General features: G+C 41.2%; 1 protein-coding gene across 2 annotated transcripts in view; it reads left to right on the top strand.

Moving 5' to 3' along the window:
* The window catches only part of LOC145521624 (uncharacterized), a 198,207-nt gene extending 178,722 nt beyond the window's left edge, over window positions 1-19,485 (top strand). The window contains exons 4-5 of one of the 2 annotated variants that reach the window (XM_081530390.1): window positions 18,377-18,463; window positions 18,939-19,485. In XM_081530390.1, coding sequence (XP_081386516.1) covers window positions 18,377-18,463; window positions 18,939-19,015 — 164 coding nt within the window. In that variant the 3' untranslated portion in view covers window positions 19,016-19,485. Of the gene's footprint in view, window positions 1-6,012; window positions 6,545-18,376; window positions 18,464-18,938 lie in introns of those variants that run through there. The other variant, XR_014065543.1, reaches the window with a different exon arrangement.
* The last annotated feature ends 234 nt before the right edge of the window (window positions 19,486-19,719 follow it).

Below are 19,719 nucleotides of genomic sequence, written 5' to 3'. Positions count from 1 at the left end.
ACCCCCTGAAAGATAAAGAATATGGGGTCCCAGTGAGAGTTCAGCCTAATATCCTGCCCAGCCTGTGTCATTATGAGGTAGCGAGCAGATGGGAACTACACTTTATAGGTGCTTACTCTGGCTTTTGACATTTTTCCCTTTCCCCAATAAAGCCTGTTGCTTAGCCAGTGCTGTGTGATTTTTCGGAACTCATCTTGTACCTGGGACGAGATTCCTCATCTATATCATGGTGGTAGCAACACCACTGAGTTGGTGTAGAGGTTAAATGGCATCAGGCATGTTAAGTACCTGGTACATAGGAAGAACTCAGTGGTTGCTGGGTACTATTTATGTTGCTAAAAATATGAAGGACCCGAACATTTATCGACTCCTCTTTAAAATGTTCCACCTATAATAGTATATGGAGTTCTTTCCAGAATGGATTTCTCCCCCCATTTATTTGCATGTTGCCTAGTAACAGTCACTGACTTCTCAGAGTAAAAAATAAAATCAGCAATAGTTTCTAGCCAACAGAGTCTTTGCTAACACTTGGATGAAAACACTTGCTTAAAAATTAATCCCATCTTGGCTATTAATTATGAAGTGCTTTAACAAACACAAAACGAATAATGATGGTTTATTGTTTTTCATTTGAGAGAGTGCATCCACATCAAAGAAGCAGAAATAATCTGAAATTAATTAGCAATTGATCATGACAGCATGTCATCCTATACAACTTATACAACACCTGCCCTGATTATTTTTGAATCCGTGGAGGAGAACAAGCACAGCAAACTGGCATTTGACAAACAAGCAGCCTAATTAAAGGGCTATCAGGGACAGCAAATGGAACAGCAGTGAATCAGGAAAAATACTGTTTGCTAAAGTCGACAGATTATTACCACAAAGTAAAAACACTGGTGCATAAAATAACTTTATCTTTCAAACATATATTCTAGGTACAGCTTTTGGTGGAGGGCTCAGTTCAACAACTTTTACTTATTCCTTTTCGTTTCTTGGGAGTACCCTTGGAAAATCAGACAGCATTGCTGTCTCCAATAGATTACAGGGTATTGGGAAGGCCAGACAGGACACTAAATAATTAACTTTAAGAAAGACATTATACAAATGACAGTGTTGTTCAAGAAAACTTGAACAGTATCTGTGGGCCTTAAGTTGCCTTTTAAAAGTATAGGACAGATATGAACAGAAAGGAGATGGTGACTGCACATCAGAGTCACTGTGCATTTTGTGATAGACGTCTAATATTTGTGTGTGTGTGTGTGTGTGTGTGTGTGTGTGTGTATGAAGTTGCAGAGGAAGCCATTTAACAGTTTTTCTGTTAATAAAACTCTTAATTCTGATTCTTTGCTGGAGGACTTCTAAAGAATTTCGGGTAAAGTAGTACAAAACTTTAAATTTATATTTTATAGTAAGTGAAGACAAGGCCAGTATTCAGTGTATCTGTGCAATCCTGGACGTATGCATCTGTTTAGTTTCTTAGACACCATTCTTATTTTGAACAATGCTTCAAGCTCAGAGTTTAGCCATGCTTACATCTCCTAAAAACATCTTAGGTCAAACGTGACCTTGACTGGAGTTCAAAAACTGAGGCTCAGAAAAACTGGGAAGAATATCAAAAGAGACTCAAGTTTCTTATATTGACAATAGAGCAAACAGATAAAGAATAGATGGACTACTTGATGCTAAAATTTTGATTAATAATAAAGAGACTAGATATTTTGCTTGTCTTTTCTATCAAAATGAATTATTTTCTGAAAAAGAATGATCAAAAACTGATATTTAGTTTATGTTTGAACAAATCCATTGGTGGCAAGATCACCCCCTCTTGAAGTGATTCACTCATATTAGTAAAAAAATTTATAGAAAATGTCTATAAATGAGTGAATATGTATGAAGATGTAAGCAACGTACGAAGTGCTACAAGAGAGGAGCATTTTTCTAAAAGCATGAAAATGTCAAGTTTGTAACTCTAAACTTGGAGTTCAATGTTAATCTTATAAATCTAGAAAATATTATTACAGAGATTTACTGGTATGAAATTGAAATTAAGTGTAAGATTCTAAACTTGGATCCAAATACAAGCTTCACAAATAAGTAGAGGAGAGGATTTTGCAGCATCACATATGAAGGGGAAATTTTTCTAGTTGAAATTGGAAAAATTCAATATGAGTTAACAATATGTATGGTTTGTCCAACAGAAGAGATGAAGTCATTTTCTCTTTTAAAGTTTTCTTTCAGGAGATAATTTTCCTTGTTAGAGAAGACAGAAGTGTAACAGAATCTATTTCCTTTTATTATTCACCAGAATTATAGCATCAAGAAATCCTTTTGTCCCTTCTTTGTTTGCTTCGTTGCTACATGCAGCATCTTAGGCTACAGTAAAAGAAATGTAGTGTCTAGAAGGGGACATGATATTCCCTCTGGTTCTGTTCTCACAGTATAATGTTCAGACCACACTTGGAGCACGGCATTCAGTTTTGAAAACCAGATTATAAAAGCTGCAGGAACAAATGGTAAATATTCCAGAGAATGGCCAGGATGATGGAAGGACTTAAAATCCTGGCCTACAAAAGATGGTGTTTATAGGTGTTTAGTAAGAAAGCGGTAGATAATCGAGAAATATGATTATTAATTTTTCATTTGGGAAGGGATTTCCATTTGTTTGAATGATCCAATGGATCAGTGGTTGGGAGCTAAGAGAAGATAGTGTTTCCTCAATTTAAGGAAGAAAATTCTAAAATTCCAAATTATCTGGAAATCAATGGACCTCTTTAAGAGGAGTGAATATCAGTAAAGATGTTCAAGACCTGGATGGACCACCACCCAGTGAAGAATATTGTGAAGAATATTAAAACATTCAAAGTGTGGTCAGAGACTGTGAACAGTTAGATTCCTTCTAACTTTAAAATTTTGTACATGGTGAACAACTTCACATATTAGTGTTTTGTTTCCTAGTTGGACTAATACTGTGCAATTAATTGGACTGCTCTATCTAGGAAATCACATACTTTATTCCACAATTTGTTGTAGGAGAACTATCATTCTAAATAGGATAATCCCTTAAAGTATTGGTTTGGGATAAGGTGACTTTAACTTAGTGACTCAAATTAATATTGAGGTAGCATTGCTAAAGTGAAAGGAGGGCAGTTGCTCTAAGGTCACTTAATAGGTTGTATTTGAAACCTGTTATAAATTTGAGGTCACAGTTGGTGACATTCAGTCTATTTATTTCAGTGGTTCTCAACCAGGGGCAGTATTGCACTGCAGGAAATATTCGGCAGCATCTTGAGATATTTCTGGTTGTCTTAACTGAAGAGGTGCTACTCACATCTAGTGGGTAGAGGCTGGGGGGTGCTACTAAGCATTTCACAGTGCACAGAATAGCCCCCACAAGAAAGAGTTGACTGATGCAAAATGCCAGTAACATCAAGATTGAGAAATTCTTGTCTACGTTAGAGGGTTTTCCATCTGCCATAAATTTAATTCTTTTTGTTTATCCATAGATGCTCATTTTTATCTGTTGATTCTTATAGCTATATTTATTTATTTGTCCTGACAGGGAACACCATATTATGGACTGGAAAATAGACAAACTACTTCTCACAGAGCTTGTTAGTGCCAATCCCCCAGGCCTGATGTCCCCCGTGGAAGAGCACAAGGAAGGAGGCCTAATTACCCTGCCTGTGCATCACCGGGGGGGGGGGGAGCCCCAAAATTATGAATCTCAGAGCTCGTGTAGAGGGGCTGCATATCTGCTTATCTTCCCCACAGGAGATGGAGAGAGACCTTTGCTCTGGAATACAACCAACTTCTCTCTGGAGAGAGGAGAGGAAGATCTCATTTCAAAGCCCAGAAAGGAAATGAGGGGCTTCACAGATAGTTAGGACTTAGAGCTATCTGTAGGTCTCTGTAGGGTTGCTCTTCAATTCTCCTTTAACCCAGGTTGCTGGCAGTCTTTGCTAGAATGCCCAGACTGTGCAGAAACATGGAGGCTTTCACAGAGCACTGAATCCTGACATTATTTGGGATTCTTTCCTTGCTCTCCCTCATTTCATTCTCTCTCTTCCCGCCATGTGTCTCCTTAGGGGATCAGCATTCCTTTGACCACCCGTCTTAGGTTATTCAGAGCATCTTGTGATGCTTAAATGCAGCAGTGAACCCTTGAATTTCCTTGAAAAGCAAACAAAACTGCTTCAAAGTAAGTTTGTGTGTGTGTTTAATAGAAATCTGTGTGGCTTACTTTATTCAATCTGTCATGAAATGTAGTGATTTTCACAGATTACTGTTTATTGCACTTTGGGCAATAGATACATGCCTGAAAATTGTGAAAATTCAATTTTATTAAATGAATTTAGTAACTACATAAAGAAGTGCTATATTTTAAGAAACCCTATGATGAATCCTTTTGTAAAGTGGTCTCCAATGTGAATAGTAAATCCTCATTTTGATTCTTTTACATTTTTATATAAACTGGAATGAATTTTAAAAGTATTGTGCATGAATAGATCATAATTGTGGTAAGAGCAGGTTTTTTGGTGAGACTATCATTGAGTTTTGGAACCAACAGGAGGAAACTACAATTTTAGAAGGGGAAAAGGAAAGAGAGACATTATTTTTAACTACGTTGGTTGATTTTTTTCTTTCAAGTTTCATTATTAATCTAATATTAAGTTCAGATCCAAAATCAATGAGTGAAAGCTGTCAAGGTACAACTGAAAGCTTAGAAAATTTTATGAGAAAGTTTAAACTGAGAGATGTCTTAAGAATCATAATGTACATAATGGAGAAGCAGGCATAATATTTTATATGTGTGTGCATGCTAAGTTGCTTCAGTCGTGTCTGATTCTTTGAGACCCTATTGACTGTAGCCCACCAGGCTCCTCTGTCGCTGGGGACTCTCCAGGCGAGAATACTGGAGTGGGTTTCCATGTCATCCTCCAGGTGATTTTTCCAACACAGGGATCAAACTCTGGTCTCTTCTGTCTCCTGCATTGACAAGTGGGTTCTTTACAACTAACACCTCTTGGGAAGCCCAATATCTTACATAGCATCTTTCCAGGTGGTGCAGTGGTAAAGAATCTGCATCCCTAGGTCAAGAATATGCCCTGGAGTAGGAACTGGAAACCCACTCCAGTATTTTTGTCTGGAAAGTTCCATGGACAGAGGAGCCTGGTGGGCTACAGTCCATGGGGCCACAAAGAGTTCTTTACCATTGAGCCATGGGAGGGAAGCCCAATGTTTTATATAGAAGAGGCTAAATAAGCATTAAGAACAAGTATTTGGATAATTTTTTGGAGGTATCACTTAAATATCCTTTTATCTCTGGTTTTTGTCGATTGCCTAATCTCCGTGTTGACCTATATTAACTTCTACCTGAGAGCACATAGAAATAAGGCAAGAGAGACTTATTTCTGAATTATTTTCTACTTGTCTGCCTCTTGGTTGTCGTTAATTTTGTATGCTGGGAAAAGCCCTACAGCCTGTGATAATTTTAATTGATTCTGAAAAAAATCTTTGTAAGTTTGGGCGGCTCTGCTGCTCTGTTGGAGAGAATCTTGCTGCCCATACATAACCCCAGTCTTGCCCTCTTTGCAGTTTATCTGTAGTCACTAGTATGTTCTGAAGGGCTCCTGGTATGTGGGGATTTAAGACAGTCTCTTTTCAAGTCATCTGGATTGTTTTTGAAAAAAAAATCTAAAACATATACCTATAAAAAATACAAAACATGTTTTGTTCCTTATATTATAGCAATAATTTATTGTTGTCCAACAGGATTTCTCTCTTAGAAGCAAATAGCTCCAAGGTTAATTATTTATTACAGCACTCTAGGCAGGGAACATTTATATCTACCAGAGAACTCTGCTTTTTTGCAACTTTAAGAAATTTCTGATATTTTTCTCTTTCTTGACATTATCATCTTGTCAAGCTCATACAAAATGAGGTACACTTTTTAGTGTCCACAGGCACCTTGCACTCATTACCTCATTTAATTCTCATTCTAATTAACAGGATGGATAGTATCTCAAAAGGAAACATTATAGCGATGTTACCAAATGGTCATGAACTCTGCTCAGCTAGAGCTGGGAAGTTCAGGAACAGCACAGAGAGCCTGGGGTGGTGTCCTGATCACTGTGAGTGCTGGGTGTCATCTCCGTGCTGGCCTCAAGGGGGCAGAGTGGCCAAGTGGCGACGTACATGGTGGATTTGTTCATTTGCTAAGTGATATCCGACTCTTGGCCGTCCTATGGACTGCTGCACACCAGGCCTCCCTGTCCCTCACTGTCTCCAAGGGTTTGCCCAAGTTCACGTCCACCGAGTTGGTGATGCCATCTAACCATCTCATCAGCTGAAGATTAAAAAGTACCTTTGTGTAAACCAAGACTAGAGAAGATGTAAGAGAAATCAATGTATTACACCTAATTGAGTCACGGGAGAGGAGCAAGTGGTGGCTATGTTTATGTTGAGGTGATACTTTACATTTGAAAGCCTAAGAGGTGAGCTAGTTAACTATGTTTTAGCAAATAAAGGATGTTTGATGCATGAGTGAATTGTTTGTTCTCTGTGTCTATAGACAAGAAAACCAGAGGAAATGACTAAATTTAAATTTTGCCTAGACACAAGGAAAGCCTCTACATATCAAAGTGATAAGGTCACTTGTTCATTTATTCCTTCATTCAGGCAACAGTATTTATGAGCATCCAATAGGTGTCAGATTTCCCTGGTAGCTCAGCTGGTAAAATAATCCACCTGCAATGCAGGAAACCCTGGTTCAATTCCTGGGTCAGGCAGATCCCCTGGAGAAGGGATAGGCTACCCACTCCAGTATTCTGGTGGCTCAGCTAGTAAAGAATTCACCTGCAACGGGGCAGACCTGGGTTCGATCCCTGGGTTGGGAAGATCCCCTGGAGGAGGGTATGGCAACCCACTCCAGTATTCTGGCCTGGAGAATTCCATGGACTTTATAGTCGATGGGGTCACAAATAGTCAGACATGACTGAGCAACTTTCAACTTTCACTATCACTTTCAGTGAACAGTATTTATGAGCATCCAACAGGTGCCAGGAAGTGTTCTAAGAACAGGAGACACAGACATTCCTGAGGGTCCCAGGGCTGATGTGTGCACTTATGTGTGTGTGTGTGTAGACAACAAATGAATACATATCTAAACCAGAGCGATAATCAGAGAGTAATAAGAACTGTGCAGAAAAATAACATCAGGTAATGTCGCAGAGAATGACCCAGTGGCTACGATTGACTGGCTGACAAAAGCCTCTCTGGAAATGGCATTTACTTTGAGAACTCCTGACAAGGAGCTAGCCCTATAAAAATGGGAATTGGGACGGAGGTAAGGGGACCTCAGTGCAGGGACTCTACCCAGAGGGAATAAGCTTGTTGAGTTTGGGAAACCTGGGGTGTGGGTGCTGGTGAAGCGTGAGGATGGTGGGGGGTGAGTCACAGAGGGAGGAAAGGACCAGCTCTTGTTGGACTTGGCGAATCTGAGTTTTAGGATTCGATTCCAAGTGCAATGGGGAACCTCTGGAGGCTTCAAGACAGGACTCTAAAAGATTGTGATTTATTGTCTTCTTAGCTCTAGGATACTAGACTTATGGTGGCTTGGGTGGTAAAGAATCCACCTGCAGTGCACAAGACCTGGGTTTCATCCCTAGGTTGGGAAGATCCCCTGGAGAAGGGAATGGCAACCCACTCTGGTATTCTTGCCTAGAGAATCCCGTGGACAGACAAGCCAGGTGGGCTACAGTCCATGGGGTCACAAAGAGTTGGGCACGACTGAGTGATTAACACTATTAACACTACTACTAACTCTAAGATGGCGTTTCCCAGATGGTGCTGGTGGTAAAGAACCCCACTTCCAATGCAGGAGATAAAAGAGATGCCGGTTCAGTCTCTGGGTTGGGAAGATTCCCCTGGAGGAGGAAACCCACTCCACTATTCTTTCCTGGGAAATCTCACGGACAGAGGATCCCGGTGGGCTACAGTCCTTGGGGCCACAAAGAGTCAGACACAACTCCTGGGTGACTGAGCACACTTTGCACGTTTTTCTAAGATGGGGTAATAATGTATCTTGTCTCTAAAGATATTCTGTTTTTGTGAAAATGACAACTTACCACATATTTAATGCTCAATACATGTTTATTAGTAATAATCACTATTTTTCTCAATAATAATATGCCATAGAAGCTGGTTGAGCTAATATCTTTGAGATTTAGAGAAGCGTAAAAATGCCAACTACCTTTTATTGCTTGCCCACTGATTGTTTGCATTATCTAATTTAATCTGCACTGCAACTTTCTGTAGAAAAAAACTAACTTTTAAAGAAGTTAAGAAATTTGCTCAAGGCTGCAAATCTAGTAAGGGCAGAGCCAGAATTTCTGTTTCACTTTTGGTCTTTCTGACTCTGAAGTTAGTGCTATTTCTTCCATGCCAGGCTGCTACATGGAGAATGTGCCCTGTATTCTCTTGGTGGACAGTGTTTATAGCAGATGATCCCTTCTCAAAGGCCTCTGGCTCTTACTGAGCCTGAATTTCATGAGCAGTTTGGCACATAAGCAATAAATCACAACCCAGTCTGCAGTAATGTATTCTGAGCATCACCGTGTTCGACTAAATGATCCTATAAAGTAATATTTATAATTCAAGGGTTCTGTCCTCTCCATCTCTCCATTTTGTATGTAAGCATCAAGAGGAAAACCATCAAAGAAATAGCAACTGACTGATGAGACAGTAGTGCTAAAGGCGCTATATAAATCCAAGATGTTATTATAATAATTATTATTAAGTGGATTACTGGGAGATGAATGCAGTGGTAAAAAGAATGTTTCTTCAGCTAACTAAACTGATGAATTCTGCATGAAAGAGGATTGTTCCAAGGCACTAATACATGGAAGATGATCGAATGAAGGGCTTTGTAGTGGGAATTGAAACAATCCTGAGATGAGGAGACTGACACTTAGGCTTCATGGATTGGAGAAGCCAACAGAGACGGGATGGCCCTGCTCAGTTCCTCCTGGTGCAGCTGGCATTCCTTAGTTCCTCCTGGAGCCTCTTCCAGCTCAGAGCTCACATCCATTTTCCCCTGCCCCATTGTCTCTTTGTGGATTCCCATGATGCTGGACTTTGCTTTGTCAGTATTTGGTAGGCTACTGAAATCCTTTTGTCTTCAGAGATGGAGAAACGCTGACAAACAATAAAGCAGATGTCTGTAGTTAATATGGGCTTCCCAGATGTTGTTAGTAGTAAAGAACCCTCCTGCCAATGCAGGAGACGCAAGAGATGCAGGTTCAGCTCCTGAGTTGAGAAGATCCCTTGGAGGAGGGCATGGAAACCCACTCCAGTATTTTGCCTGGAGAATCCCTTGGACAGAGGAGCCTGGTGGGCTACAGTCTATAGGGTCTCAAAGAGTCAGACACGACTGAAGTGACTTAACATGCACGCACTGTAGTTAACACACACACACAAAAGGTCTGCCCTCATCTGCCTTTGCTCCTCTATCAAGAAATCAGTTATAATAAACTGTTTGCTGCAAATATTGCTATTTCTTCTGCTTGAATTCTAAATATCTTTCCAGTGAAGCAATTGACATTAGTTAACATGACTGTTTCTTAGTAAAGCTTATTCTAAAGCTCTGAAGAATTCTAATCATCCAGCAGGTATCATGCAGAATGCAGAACTTTAATCTGTTTTCACAAATGCTTCATTTTCCTCTTCTTAATCATCTTTCTTTCTTTCTTCCCATGAGGCTAGAATCAGGGGGTTTGGATTTAGAAGATTTTATATGGTTTAGGGTTTTTTTTCCTATGTACCAAACACTATCTTCTTTTTCAGTTAACAAGAATAAAGATCCCCACCCCTGTGGGGTGGCAGTATGGTGATGGGCAACAAAATATAAATGTAAAAAATCCCTAAATTACATAGTCTGTTAGAGGGATGTTAAAAGATGCTACTGGAAAAAAAAGAGAGTGAACACGTGGAGGAGGTGAGCACAAGCTGTTTAGACATATATTTTTTGTTGAAAAGGATCCTGCACCGTTATTCATGGTAAAAAGGAAAAGTTAATTATGTCTATGCCATAGAAAATGGGTGAATCCATATGCATACCTGTGCAGAAATTTTTAAAACAGATTTTTCAGGAGGTTGTTTTCCCCTGGGTTAACCACACGCTTTGTTTAAATTACTTACCATCATGGACATCTCAGAAGGGGCACCATCTCCTCCACCGCTGGATGAGCAGCTTGTATTGATGTCTCCTCTTTGCTTCTGAGTAGTGTGCATTAAGCGGAGGGCATGCCAACCCACCCCAGTATTCTTGCCTGGAGAATCCCCATGGAGAGAGGAGCCTGCTGGGCTATAGTCCATGGTGTTGGAAAGAGCTGGGCACGACTGAGCGACTAAGCACAGCACAGTGTGCATTAAATCTGATGAAAACAAACGGTAAGTAAAACATAAGAGCCCCCATACTTTGACGAGAGAAACCAGAACCTGGAATGAGGTCACTTTAGAGCAGAATGACTCCTAAGAGATTATCCAGTCACACCCATTATGTGACAACTGGGTATTTTGGCTCCAACGCAGTGGTTGATCAGACCACGGGGGCTGATCTGACATCTCCGACCTGTGAAAGATGGCACAGGGATCGAATATGCCTGGAAGAATGCCCTAAAGTGCTCTTAGGTCTTAAGTGGGCATCCTATTCAGAAAAATCTCCAGGGAAGCCAAACATCTTATTTTCCAGCACACAGCTTCTTGAAGGAATGAGAATAATTTACCCACTCCCTAAAGACCAAACCTGGACAAACCCTTTCAACGTTTAGAGATCTCCAAAGTGATACAGCAAAATAATAAATGAGAATCTCTCAGATCCAGGTCACCCACCATCAAAACCCTTTCTCTCTGAGGACTAGACCTCTTTCCACAAAATGTGAACCTCTGAGTGGCAACAGTGGCATCACCTGAGAGCTCACTGAAATATATATTTTCGGGTTCCCCCTAGGAATCTTTATTCTAGCAAGGTCCCCAGGTAAGAGACGTAGCGATTCACTGGAACAGAAATTTTCTGCCAGAAGCTCTCCTGACCAGGGAAGAGCAGCCCCCTGCTTTGAACTTGACTTTTGAATCCCGAATAAATGCCTGTCTGCAGCCAGACCCATCGCTGTTCTGTAGAAACTTAACTAATTTTGTGCTTAGTTCAGTTCAGTTCCGTTGCTTGGTCATGTTCAACTCTGCAATCCCATGGACTGCAGCACACCAGGTTTCCCTATAATCCTATGAGCTAACCATCATGATTATTTCCATTCTACAGGCTAAAACACCAAAACTTAAGAAAGAATTGAAGTGTTTCTTCAAGGTGACAGACTTGGAACTTATTGCTGAGGTAGACACATCCGATGGTGGATGACGTCAAAGAGAGAGAAGCCAAGGGCAGGCATCAGTTAGATTCCTTAAACCATAACCTGCTTAATAAATAATATCCTGGAATCTGCCCTCACCAATCAAGCTCGCCTTAACTGTGCTTGCCAATTTCATACCCTCCTGGCTTCATGCAGCTTAGACAATATATCACAAGACTCTTTAACCATCCCCCAGAGACGTATAGATGGTATGGAAACTGTTGATTAATTTGTTTTTTTGAAACACGGAGCTGGTCTTGCCCAAACCGGTCAGACTGGTCAAACCGGTCAGACCACCGGCCATTCAGCTGGGCCTGTGCAGGTGTCCAGAGGCTGAGTGTGGAATTCAGAGGGCTGAAAGCTCCAGCCTCAGCCCATGTTAACACTGCCGTTTTCTGAACACAAAGATGCATGTAACTCAGCTACACCCGTACAGAATGCTCATTACTTCACTTTTTTCTTGCTTTCAAGCATCTTTCTTCAGGCCTCAGAGCACCTGCTTTTTTATTTCATAAATATTCTAATCCCTAAGCTTTTAGGGATGCTGGGACTTGGTCTGCCATCTCCTCACTTGGCTGACGTCTGAACAAACTTTTTCTTTGCTACAGTCCTTGGCATTTCAGTATTTGGCTTGCTTCCCTTTTGGCAAATGTACTTGGTCAGTAACAAGAGTGAAAATTCAGAGTTTAACCTCATTTAAAATTTTTAAGGTGTATCATTTTAGACAGATTATTTCATGAAATTATAGCTGACATTATAGAACCCAAACCTGCACCAGTGATTGTTCTAATACTTTACATATATTAAACTCATTCTGCAAACAGTGTTATTAGAAAAAGCACTATTATATGGCCATTTTACAGATAAACAGACTGAGGCACAGAAAGGTTAAGACATCTAGAAATTACCAGAGCTGGCATATGAACCCAGGTAATGTTTCCATTGGGTTCAATCCCTGCGTTGGGAAGATTCCCTGGAGAAGGGAAGGGCTACCCACTCCAGTATTCTGGCCTCGAGAATTCCGTGGATTGTATATCCATGGGTCGGACACACTGAGTGACCCTCACTTTCACTTTCAATCTGTTTCCACTCCACCATAAAGTCTTATAATACTAAAGAGATATGTAGGAAGTACTTAGGAAGACACAAATATGGGTGTTTTCAATGGTTTATAAAGCCCTAAAACAGGTGAAAGTTTTGTAAAGGGCAGGAAGCTCAGTTTTAGAAGGGTCAGATGCAATAACGCCTTATGTTTGTACAGAGCTCTCTCCCAAAGAGATTAGTAATTCCCTTCATATCGCTGCCTACCGTCTGACTTAAGGCCTTTTTTGTTAATAAGGAAAAGATTAAAGGCATCAAGAGGAAAGATACATTCCTCTATTTAAATGATCAAATGAAGTGGTGATTGCTTCTGAATACTCAGCTAAAAAGCTTAGCAATTAGATGTGAACCAGCCTGAGATTAGGGGAGGGGTTTAAAACTCTCGAGAAATCTGTGAGAGATGGATCAAGGTCCATTCTGCTTCAGAGCGGGTGGTAGGTGGATGTTTAATGAACAGATGATATGTCTCCCTGAAACAGATAAAAACACCTTTGAAATGTAAATGGACATTTCTGTACCTCTCTGAGACTCAGCCTTTATATGTGGTTGTGTGCTTCAAACTTCTGTGACAGGAAAAGAGTCTGGCAGCCAGAGGAAGGTCGCGGGGCTGTGCGAGACAGGCCATGCCTCCAGTGGCAAAGGAATTGACACAGACCTGACAGCTCTACCTCACCCTTCACTTCGTCACGCACAGGAAGAAGGCCTTTGGGAAAGGCACTGTAATCTGGCGCCTGGGTTCAGGTCTGGTGCTTAGTGAACCACATTTAGGTGATTAAAAGTAAGCCAAGAAAGAAAAGCTCTGGTATGTTCCCCAGCACCTCAGAGCCTCCCTGCTCCTGGGCAGTCGGTGACCGTGAAGGACCCCTAGTCCTGCTGATGTTTGGCTGTAGCATTGGTGGACAGATGCATTGTGGGAATGGAGTACCATCTCCCCCAAGGAAAGTCTCCCTTTGTTTGCATTGAGTGTCTTACAGATCTTCAAGGTTTGGGAGTGGAGAAGGAAATTGTGCAAGTTGTCTGAGGATGATCCCAGAGCTGTGCCGCTGAGGGACGTGTACTAGCTTTGACACAAGTGCTCGGGGTAGTGTCCAGTGGAGCTCGGTGCAGCCCTGACTTCCAGAGAGGAAGGAGGGAGTTGGGATGGAGCATGGTGGATGGGGCCAGCCTTCCTGCTAGCCTCTGGGGTCCTCTGGTTCTGCTCCTCCTGTCCGGATCAGACACTCCAGGATGCCTCTGGGACGTGCTTGGAGCTACCAAGGTTGTTTGAGGCAAAGCGTTGGCTGCAAGAGGGCCTCAGCCGTCATTTATTGGAAAACAAAGGACGACCTGGAATCCTGCTTCTTGTTCGCACCGTGACTCTGGTGTATGCATTTATGGAACACTTTTTCATATTAAGGAAATTTGGAGTGCTAGCAGGGCTGTGGGAGCTTTAGCTGTAGGAGATATCAACTGAAACATTTCTAGATATTCTTAGTGTTCTTTTTACCATCTTTGGTCCAATTTTTTGTCTTCTGAATCTTTATGAATGGTATAAAAAAAAATCAACAATTCTTTATATGAAAGTCTCGAATTCTTCATGTTAGCTATCATGCAAGGCAAGTACAGAGTTCTTGTTTTCAGCATCATGATGGGAATACAGGATATATACATGTATAAATAAAAGGCAAAAGGCACTGTGTTACCATTTTATATAAATATGTGAAATATATCAAGATGTGTGTGCATGCTCAGTCATGTTCAACTCTGCAACCCCATGGACTGTAGCCTGCCAGTCTCCTCTGTCCATGGAATTTTTCGGGCAAGAATACTGGAATGGGTTGCAATTTCCTCCTCCACAGGATCTTCACCACCCAGGGATCGAAACCACATCTCTCACGTCTCCTTCACTGGCAGGTGGATGCTTTACCACTGAGCTTCCTGGGAAGCCCATAACAAGATAACATACATGCAAAAATATCACCTTTCTAAAATTCATCCTCTTTTTTTCAATTAAAGTAAAATTTCTGTTAAAAATTTAAGATAATATAAAACTGGATTATCCACATGGAAGCACATATCCAGTATAATAAATAAAATCAACATGTTAAGCCACTGACTTAATGTTATTCAACCAAAGGTTCCTTGAAGTCTAATAAAGGGAAATCTACATAGTTATTTTTATTTATTCCATAATAAATGCTCGTTAAATGTGTGCTATCATTACCATTATCATTGATATATGTGAAGAATCTGAAAAGTTGGAGACTTTTCAGTTAACCTTGTGCCATTATGGTCCAGAACATTAGGACTGTGCATTTCAGGTAAGTATTAATTTTGACAGTTTAGCATCACCACAACTAGAATGTAATTTATTTTCTCCTATAAGCACTGCTCATAGAACAGGTATTTGTGAAGAGCTGTCTTATTTGAGTCTTCTTAGAGTAAGTCAGAAGAAGATGTGATTTTTAAGTAATGTACATTCACTGTTTCTAGTCATAAAGCACATGATAGACAATTAGAAGTCAAATAAGTGCAGTTGCTTTTTGTCAGTTTATTAAAAAGAGACTGGAGTTTCAATAGGAGAAATGAACATATATACCTGTAAACTAAGCCCCTACACAACATTCTCTTTTCCAGCTACATCATTGGAGAGTTTGAACTGAATGTATGGCATAACTAAACAAAACATATGTTCTTTGCATCTGGTGCTTCATTAATTGTTGCTAGTTGCAAATATTTATACAAGGAAGGGTTCTTGGGGCTGTAAGGAAAAGGAAGTTCTAGCAATTGCTTAATAAATCTGTTGTTGTTGTTCAGTCACTCAATCATGTCCGACTTTTTGAGATCCCATGGGCTGCAGCACGCCAGGCTTCCCTGTCCTTCACTTTCTCCCGGAGTTTGCTCAAGCTCATGCTCATTGAGTCAGTGATGCCATCCGACCATCTCATCCTCTGTCACCCCCTTCTTCTCCTGCCCTCAGTCTTTCCCAGCATGTGAGTCTTCCAGTGAGTTGGCACTTCATATCAGGTGGCCAAAGTATTGGAGCTTCAGTTTCAGCATCAGTCCTTCCAATGAATATTCAGGACTGATCTCCTTTAGGATTGACTGGTTTGATCTCCTTGTTGTCCAAGGGACTCTCAAGAGTCTTTTCTAACACCGCAATTCAAAAGCAGCAATTATTTGGCACTCAGCCTTCTTTATGGTCCAACTGTTACATCTGTATGTGACTACTGGAAAAACTATAACTGACTATATGGACCTTTGTTGGCAAAGGGATGTCTCTAATTTTTAATATATTGTCTAGGTTTGTCATACCTTTTCTTCCAAGGAGCAAGCATCTTTTAATTTCAAGGCTGCAGTCACCATCCCCAGTGATTTTGGAGCCCAAGAATAAAGTCTGTCACTGTTTCCATTTTTCCCCCTCTAGTGATGGGACTGGATGCCATGATCTTAGTTTTTTGAACGTTGAGTTTTAAGCCAGCTTTTTCACTCTCCTCACTCTCTTTCATCTTTATCAAGAGAGTCTTTAGTTCCTCTTCACTTTCTACCACTAGAGTGCCTTTCAAAAATTTACAAACTGAGAATATAATCTAACTTTCACTGTGTTTATTTATTAACTTTCACCAAGTTTTTTCATACCTTCCCTGGGCAGTAAAAAGCAATTTATCAAATCTGTTTTCAAGAGGAATTCAAACCTTCCTCCACAAACCATGCGTGGCTAATCTAGATGAAAATTATTTTAAAACAAATACATTTAAAAATGCACTAAGGGGATACTTGAGGAAGATTGCTATAATCAGGATTAGTTCAGAAAACTCAAGACAGGAGCCTACTTTTTATTAATGAATTATTTTCTTTAAAGATGCTATTCACTCTTGGGGGAGAAACACTTTACCGATACTCTAATATTGGAGTTCTTTTCTCAGGTCATGTCAGATAACAATATTTAATAGGTTTTTTTGTTTGTTTTAAAGATTTTTTTTTTTTTTTTTGCTGTGGATCCTTTTTAAAGTCTTTATTGAATTTGTTAAAATATTGCTTCTGTTTTATGTTTTGGTTTTCTGGCTACAAGGCATGTGGGATCTTAGCTCTCTGAGCAGGGATTGAGCCTGCAACCCCTGCATTGGAAGGCGAAGTCTCAACCACTGAACTGCCAGGGAGGTCCCCTTAATAGGTTTTATGGCTATCGCCTTCTAGATTCTCCCACAGTTTCAGAGTCACAAAGCAGCCTGAAAGGTTTCTTTCTTATTTACCTTTTTTTTGGGGGGGGGGAAGACAGGTAGATGTACAAACCCTAGAGTTGGATCATCTTAAAAAACAAACATCAACTTCTTTCATTTCCCTCTTCTGTGCTTAAAGTTTTAAAGCAATCTTAACAATAGTCAAGAATTGTCAGTAAGTTTTGTCTTAGATGAAAAAAAGAAGAGACAGATATGCAGTAGTCTCCAATTTTGAGACCATAGAGGCTAACCTTTTGCCACCAGGTACTTCAGCCCAATTAGCTGAGCTCATAGCCCTGACTCGAGCTTTAGAGCTGGGAAAAGGAAAAAGAGGAGCCATTTACACTGACTCCAAGTATGCCTTTGTGGTGCTCCATGCACATGCTGCTATTTGGAAAGAAAGAGGCCACTCGACCACCCGAGGGTCCTCAACCAAGTATGGTGATCAAATCCTTAGGCTCTTGGAGGCAGTCCATCTGCCCGCTGAGGTTTCAGTCTCCCACTGTAAAGGACACCAAGAAAGGAGCACGGAAGTGGCACGAGGAAACCAAGCAGCCGATCAGGCTGTTAAGAGAGCAGCACTACAGAACAATGACCTAATAGGGGTTGCCACCCTACTTCCTCAGACTAATTTGCCAGAAACTCCTTCATATACTGAAGGTGAGACTCTTAAATCTAAGAGTGAGGGCTTTTAAGAAGATCATATGGGGTGGTTCCAAAAGGAGGGACTCCTTTTTCTGCCTGGGAACCTCCAGTGGAAGTTGGTTAACTCCTTACATGTACCACTCATTTAGGGGAAAGGCCCTCCAAAGATTACTAGAAAGGTCCTTCAGAGGAACAGGCCTCCAAACGACTATAAGGCAAGTGGTCTTCTCTTGTCCCACTTGCCAATTAAACAACCCCCAAGGAGCTCGAAGACCCCAGCTGGCCCAGCCCGTCCAATGTGTGGGACCTACCCAGGAGAGGACTGGCTGATGGACTTCACCCAGATTCCAGTTTCTCAAGGATATAAATACCTACTGGTCATGATAGTTACATTCATAGGATGGATTGAAGGCTTTCCCACCCAGAGTGAGAAGGCTGAGGAGGTGTTAAAAAAAACTGCTCCATGAAATTCTGAGATTTGGTCTGCCCAGGTCATTACAAAGTGACAATGGGACATTATTTACTTCTAGCGTCACCCAAGGGATCTCTAAAGCATTGGGCATTCCTTATTATCTCCATTGTGCCTGGAGGCCTCAGTCATCAGGAAAAGTAGAAAGAGCCAACTAATTCTTAAAATCAGTGATAAAAAGATAACCCAGGAGACCACCCTTGGATGGAAGGAGGCTTTACCAACAGCTCTCCTCTGCCCTCGTATTGCCCCTAAGGAACAAGTTGGTCTTAGTCCTTATGAGATGCTATATGGGAGACCTTTTGTTTATGTCAATGACCTCTTCCTAGATCCAGAGGCTCGGACCCATTGGTCTTACACCATGGCCATTGGGCAATTGCAATAAGAAATATGCTTGTGAGGTGTCAACCAGGACCCAAAAGATTTTAAAGAGCCACCACTATATCCTCCAGGGACTCAAGTCCTAACTAAAGTCTGGAAAGATGGGTCCCCAAAGGCTCAACTATAGCCCACATGGAAGGGCCTCTACCCTGTAATACTTTCTACCCCCATAGCAGTCAAAGTACCAGGACACAACTCCTGGATATACTACTCACGTGTCAAGCCGTGGAAGAAAACAGAAGAGGACACTCAATACACCGGTGAGCCCTGGGAGTTCTCAGATTCCTATTCAGGACTGCAAATGAGTATCATTCCAATGAACATCCCCAAAATTAAGTTTCTGGGGATAAGAGTCTCAGGATAGCTATAAAGAGCCAACACAGCTTGGCAGGGGTTGTACTCCAAAATAGACAGGAGATAGATCTCCTGATCCCTGAACAAGGAGGGACTTGAGCCATCTTGAATGAGATGTGTTGTTTCTGGGTAAATATCTCCAGCCGAGTTAAAGAAAATCTCACAGTCATCAAGAAAAACATTCAGATCCTATGGGATATCAAAGAATGAGCTGGAGAGTTCTTGGGGTGGCTACAATCTCTCTTTGGAGGATCCTTCTCCTGGTGAAGGGAGATTTGGAGTTGGCTAATGCCCCTACTAATCCCTGTTATCACCATATTTATGCTGCTTATGAGTGCTCCATGTATTATCAATTGTCTAATCTGTTTTGTCTCTGCCCAGGTCAACAAAATACAACATGCAGTGCCAGTTCAACAAGGATGTCTAAAACCACAGCCGACCACGGAAAATATCACTAACCATTAGAAGGACACCACTATAGGGACTCTGAGGCTTGAGACTAGCAAGAAGAGGATGCCCAATGCCCCTCGCAGTCACAGCTCAGCAGGAAGTAGCCAGAGATACCTCGACGCCCCTATTCCCAAAGAACTGGGCCTCCCATCTCTTGAAGGGGAAATGTTACGTAGTTAGAATAGGAAAAAGGAGTCCAAAATGGCAGTGGCTAAAAGACAAAGAAAGGGAAAATCCCATGAAAATGGAACAAAAGAAAATCCGTGGACCAGAGTGAGAAATTCACGTGAAACAAACACGTCCCCTTCTTGGCTAGCCCAATTTGCATAGGGAAGTCTCAAGAGGGAGGAGACAAAATGTATAAAAAGAGGAAGCCAAAAGAGATTGAAGCTCTCTCCCTTTGGGGTCGGCCTGCCCTCACACCTCAAGGGTATACTATCCTTTGCTTGCCAAATAAAACTGAGCTGAAACCGAACTGTAACACTGGTCCACCGTTTCAAATCTTTGCTGTGGCGAGACAGAACTGAGGAAATTACACACTCCCCTGACACTTTGGACTGAAATATACCTTTTCCCCTGGGGTCCGATCCCCAGCCTTGGTAAGGGGACCCCATGCCCAAGTTATTTCTTCTTTGAGTATTTTCTCTCAGCCATGTTGCATCATGTAGAGTTTTACTATATTATACCTTCTATCATGGCTTTTACTTTGTGT

This window comes from Giraffa tippelskirchi, chromosome 9 (assembly GCF_054371585.1).
Source record: "Giraffa tippelskirchi isolate mGirTip1 chromosome 9, T2T-mGirTip1v1.2.pri, whole genome shotgun sequence".
Taxonomy (NCBI): Eukaryota; Metazoa; Chordata; class Mammalia; order Artiodactyla; family Giraffidae; genus Giraffa; species Giraffa tippelskirchi.
This window is presented reverse-complemented; position numbering and strand designations above follow the sequence as displayed.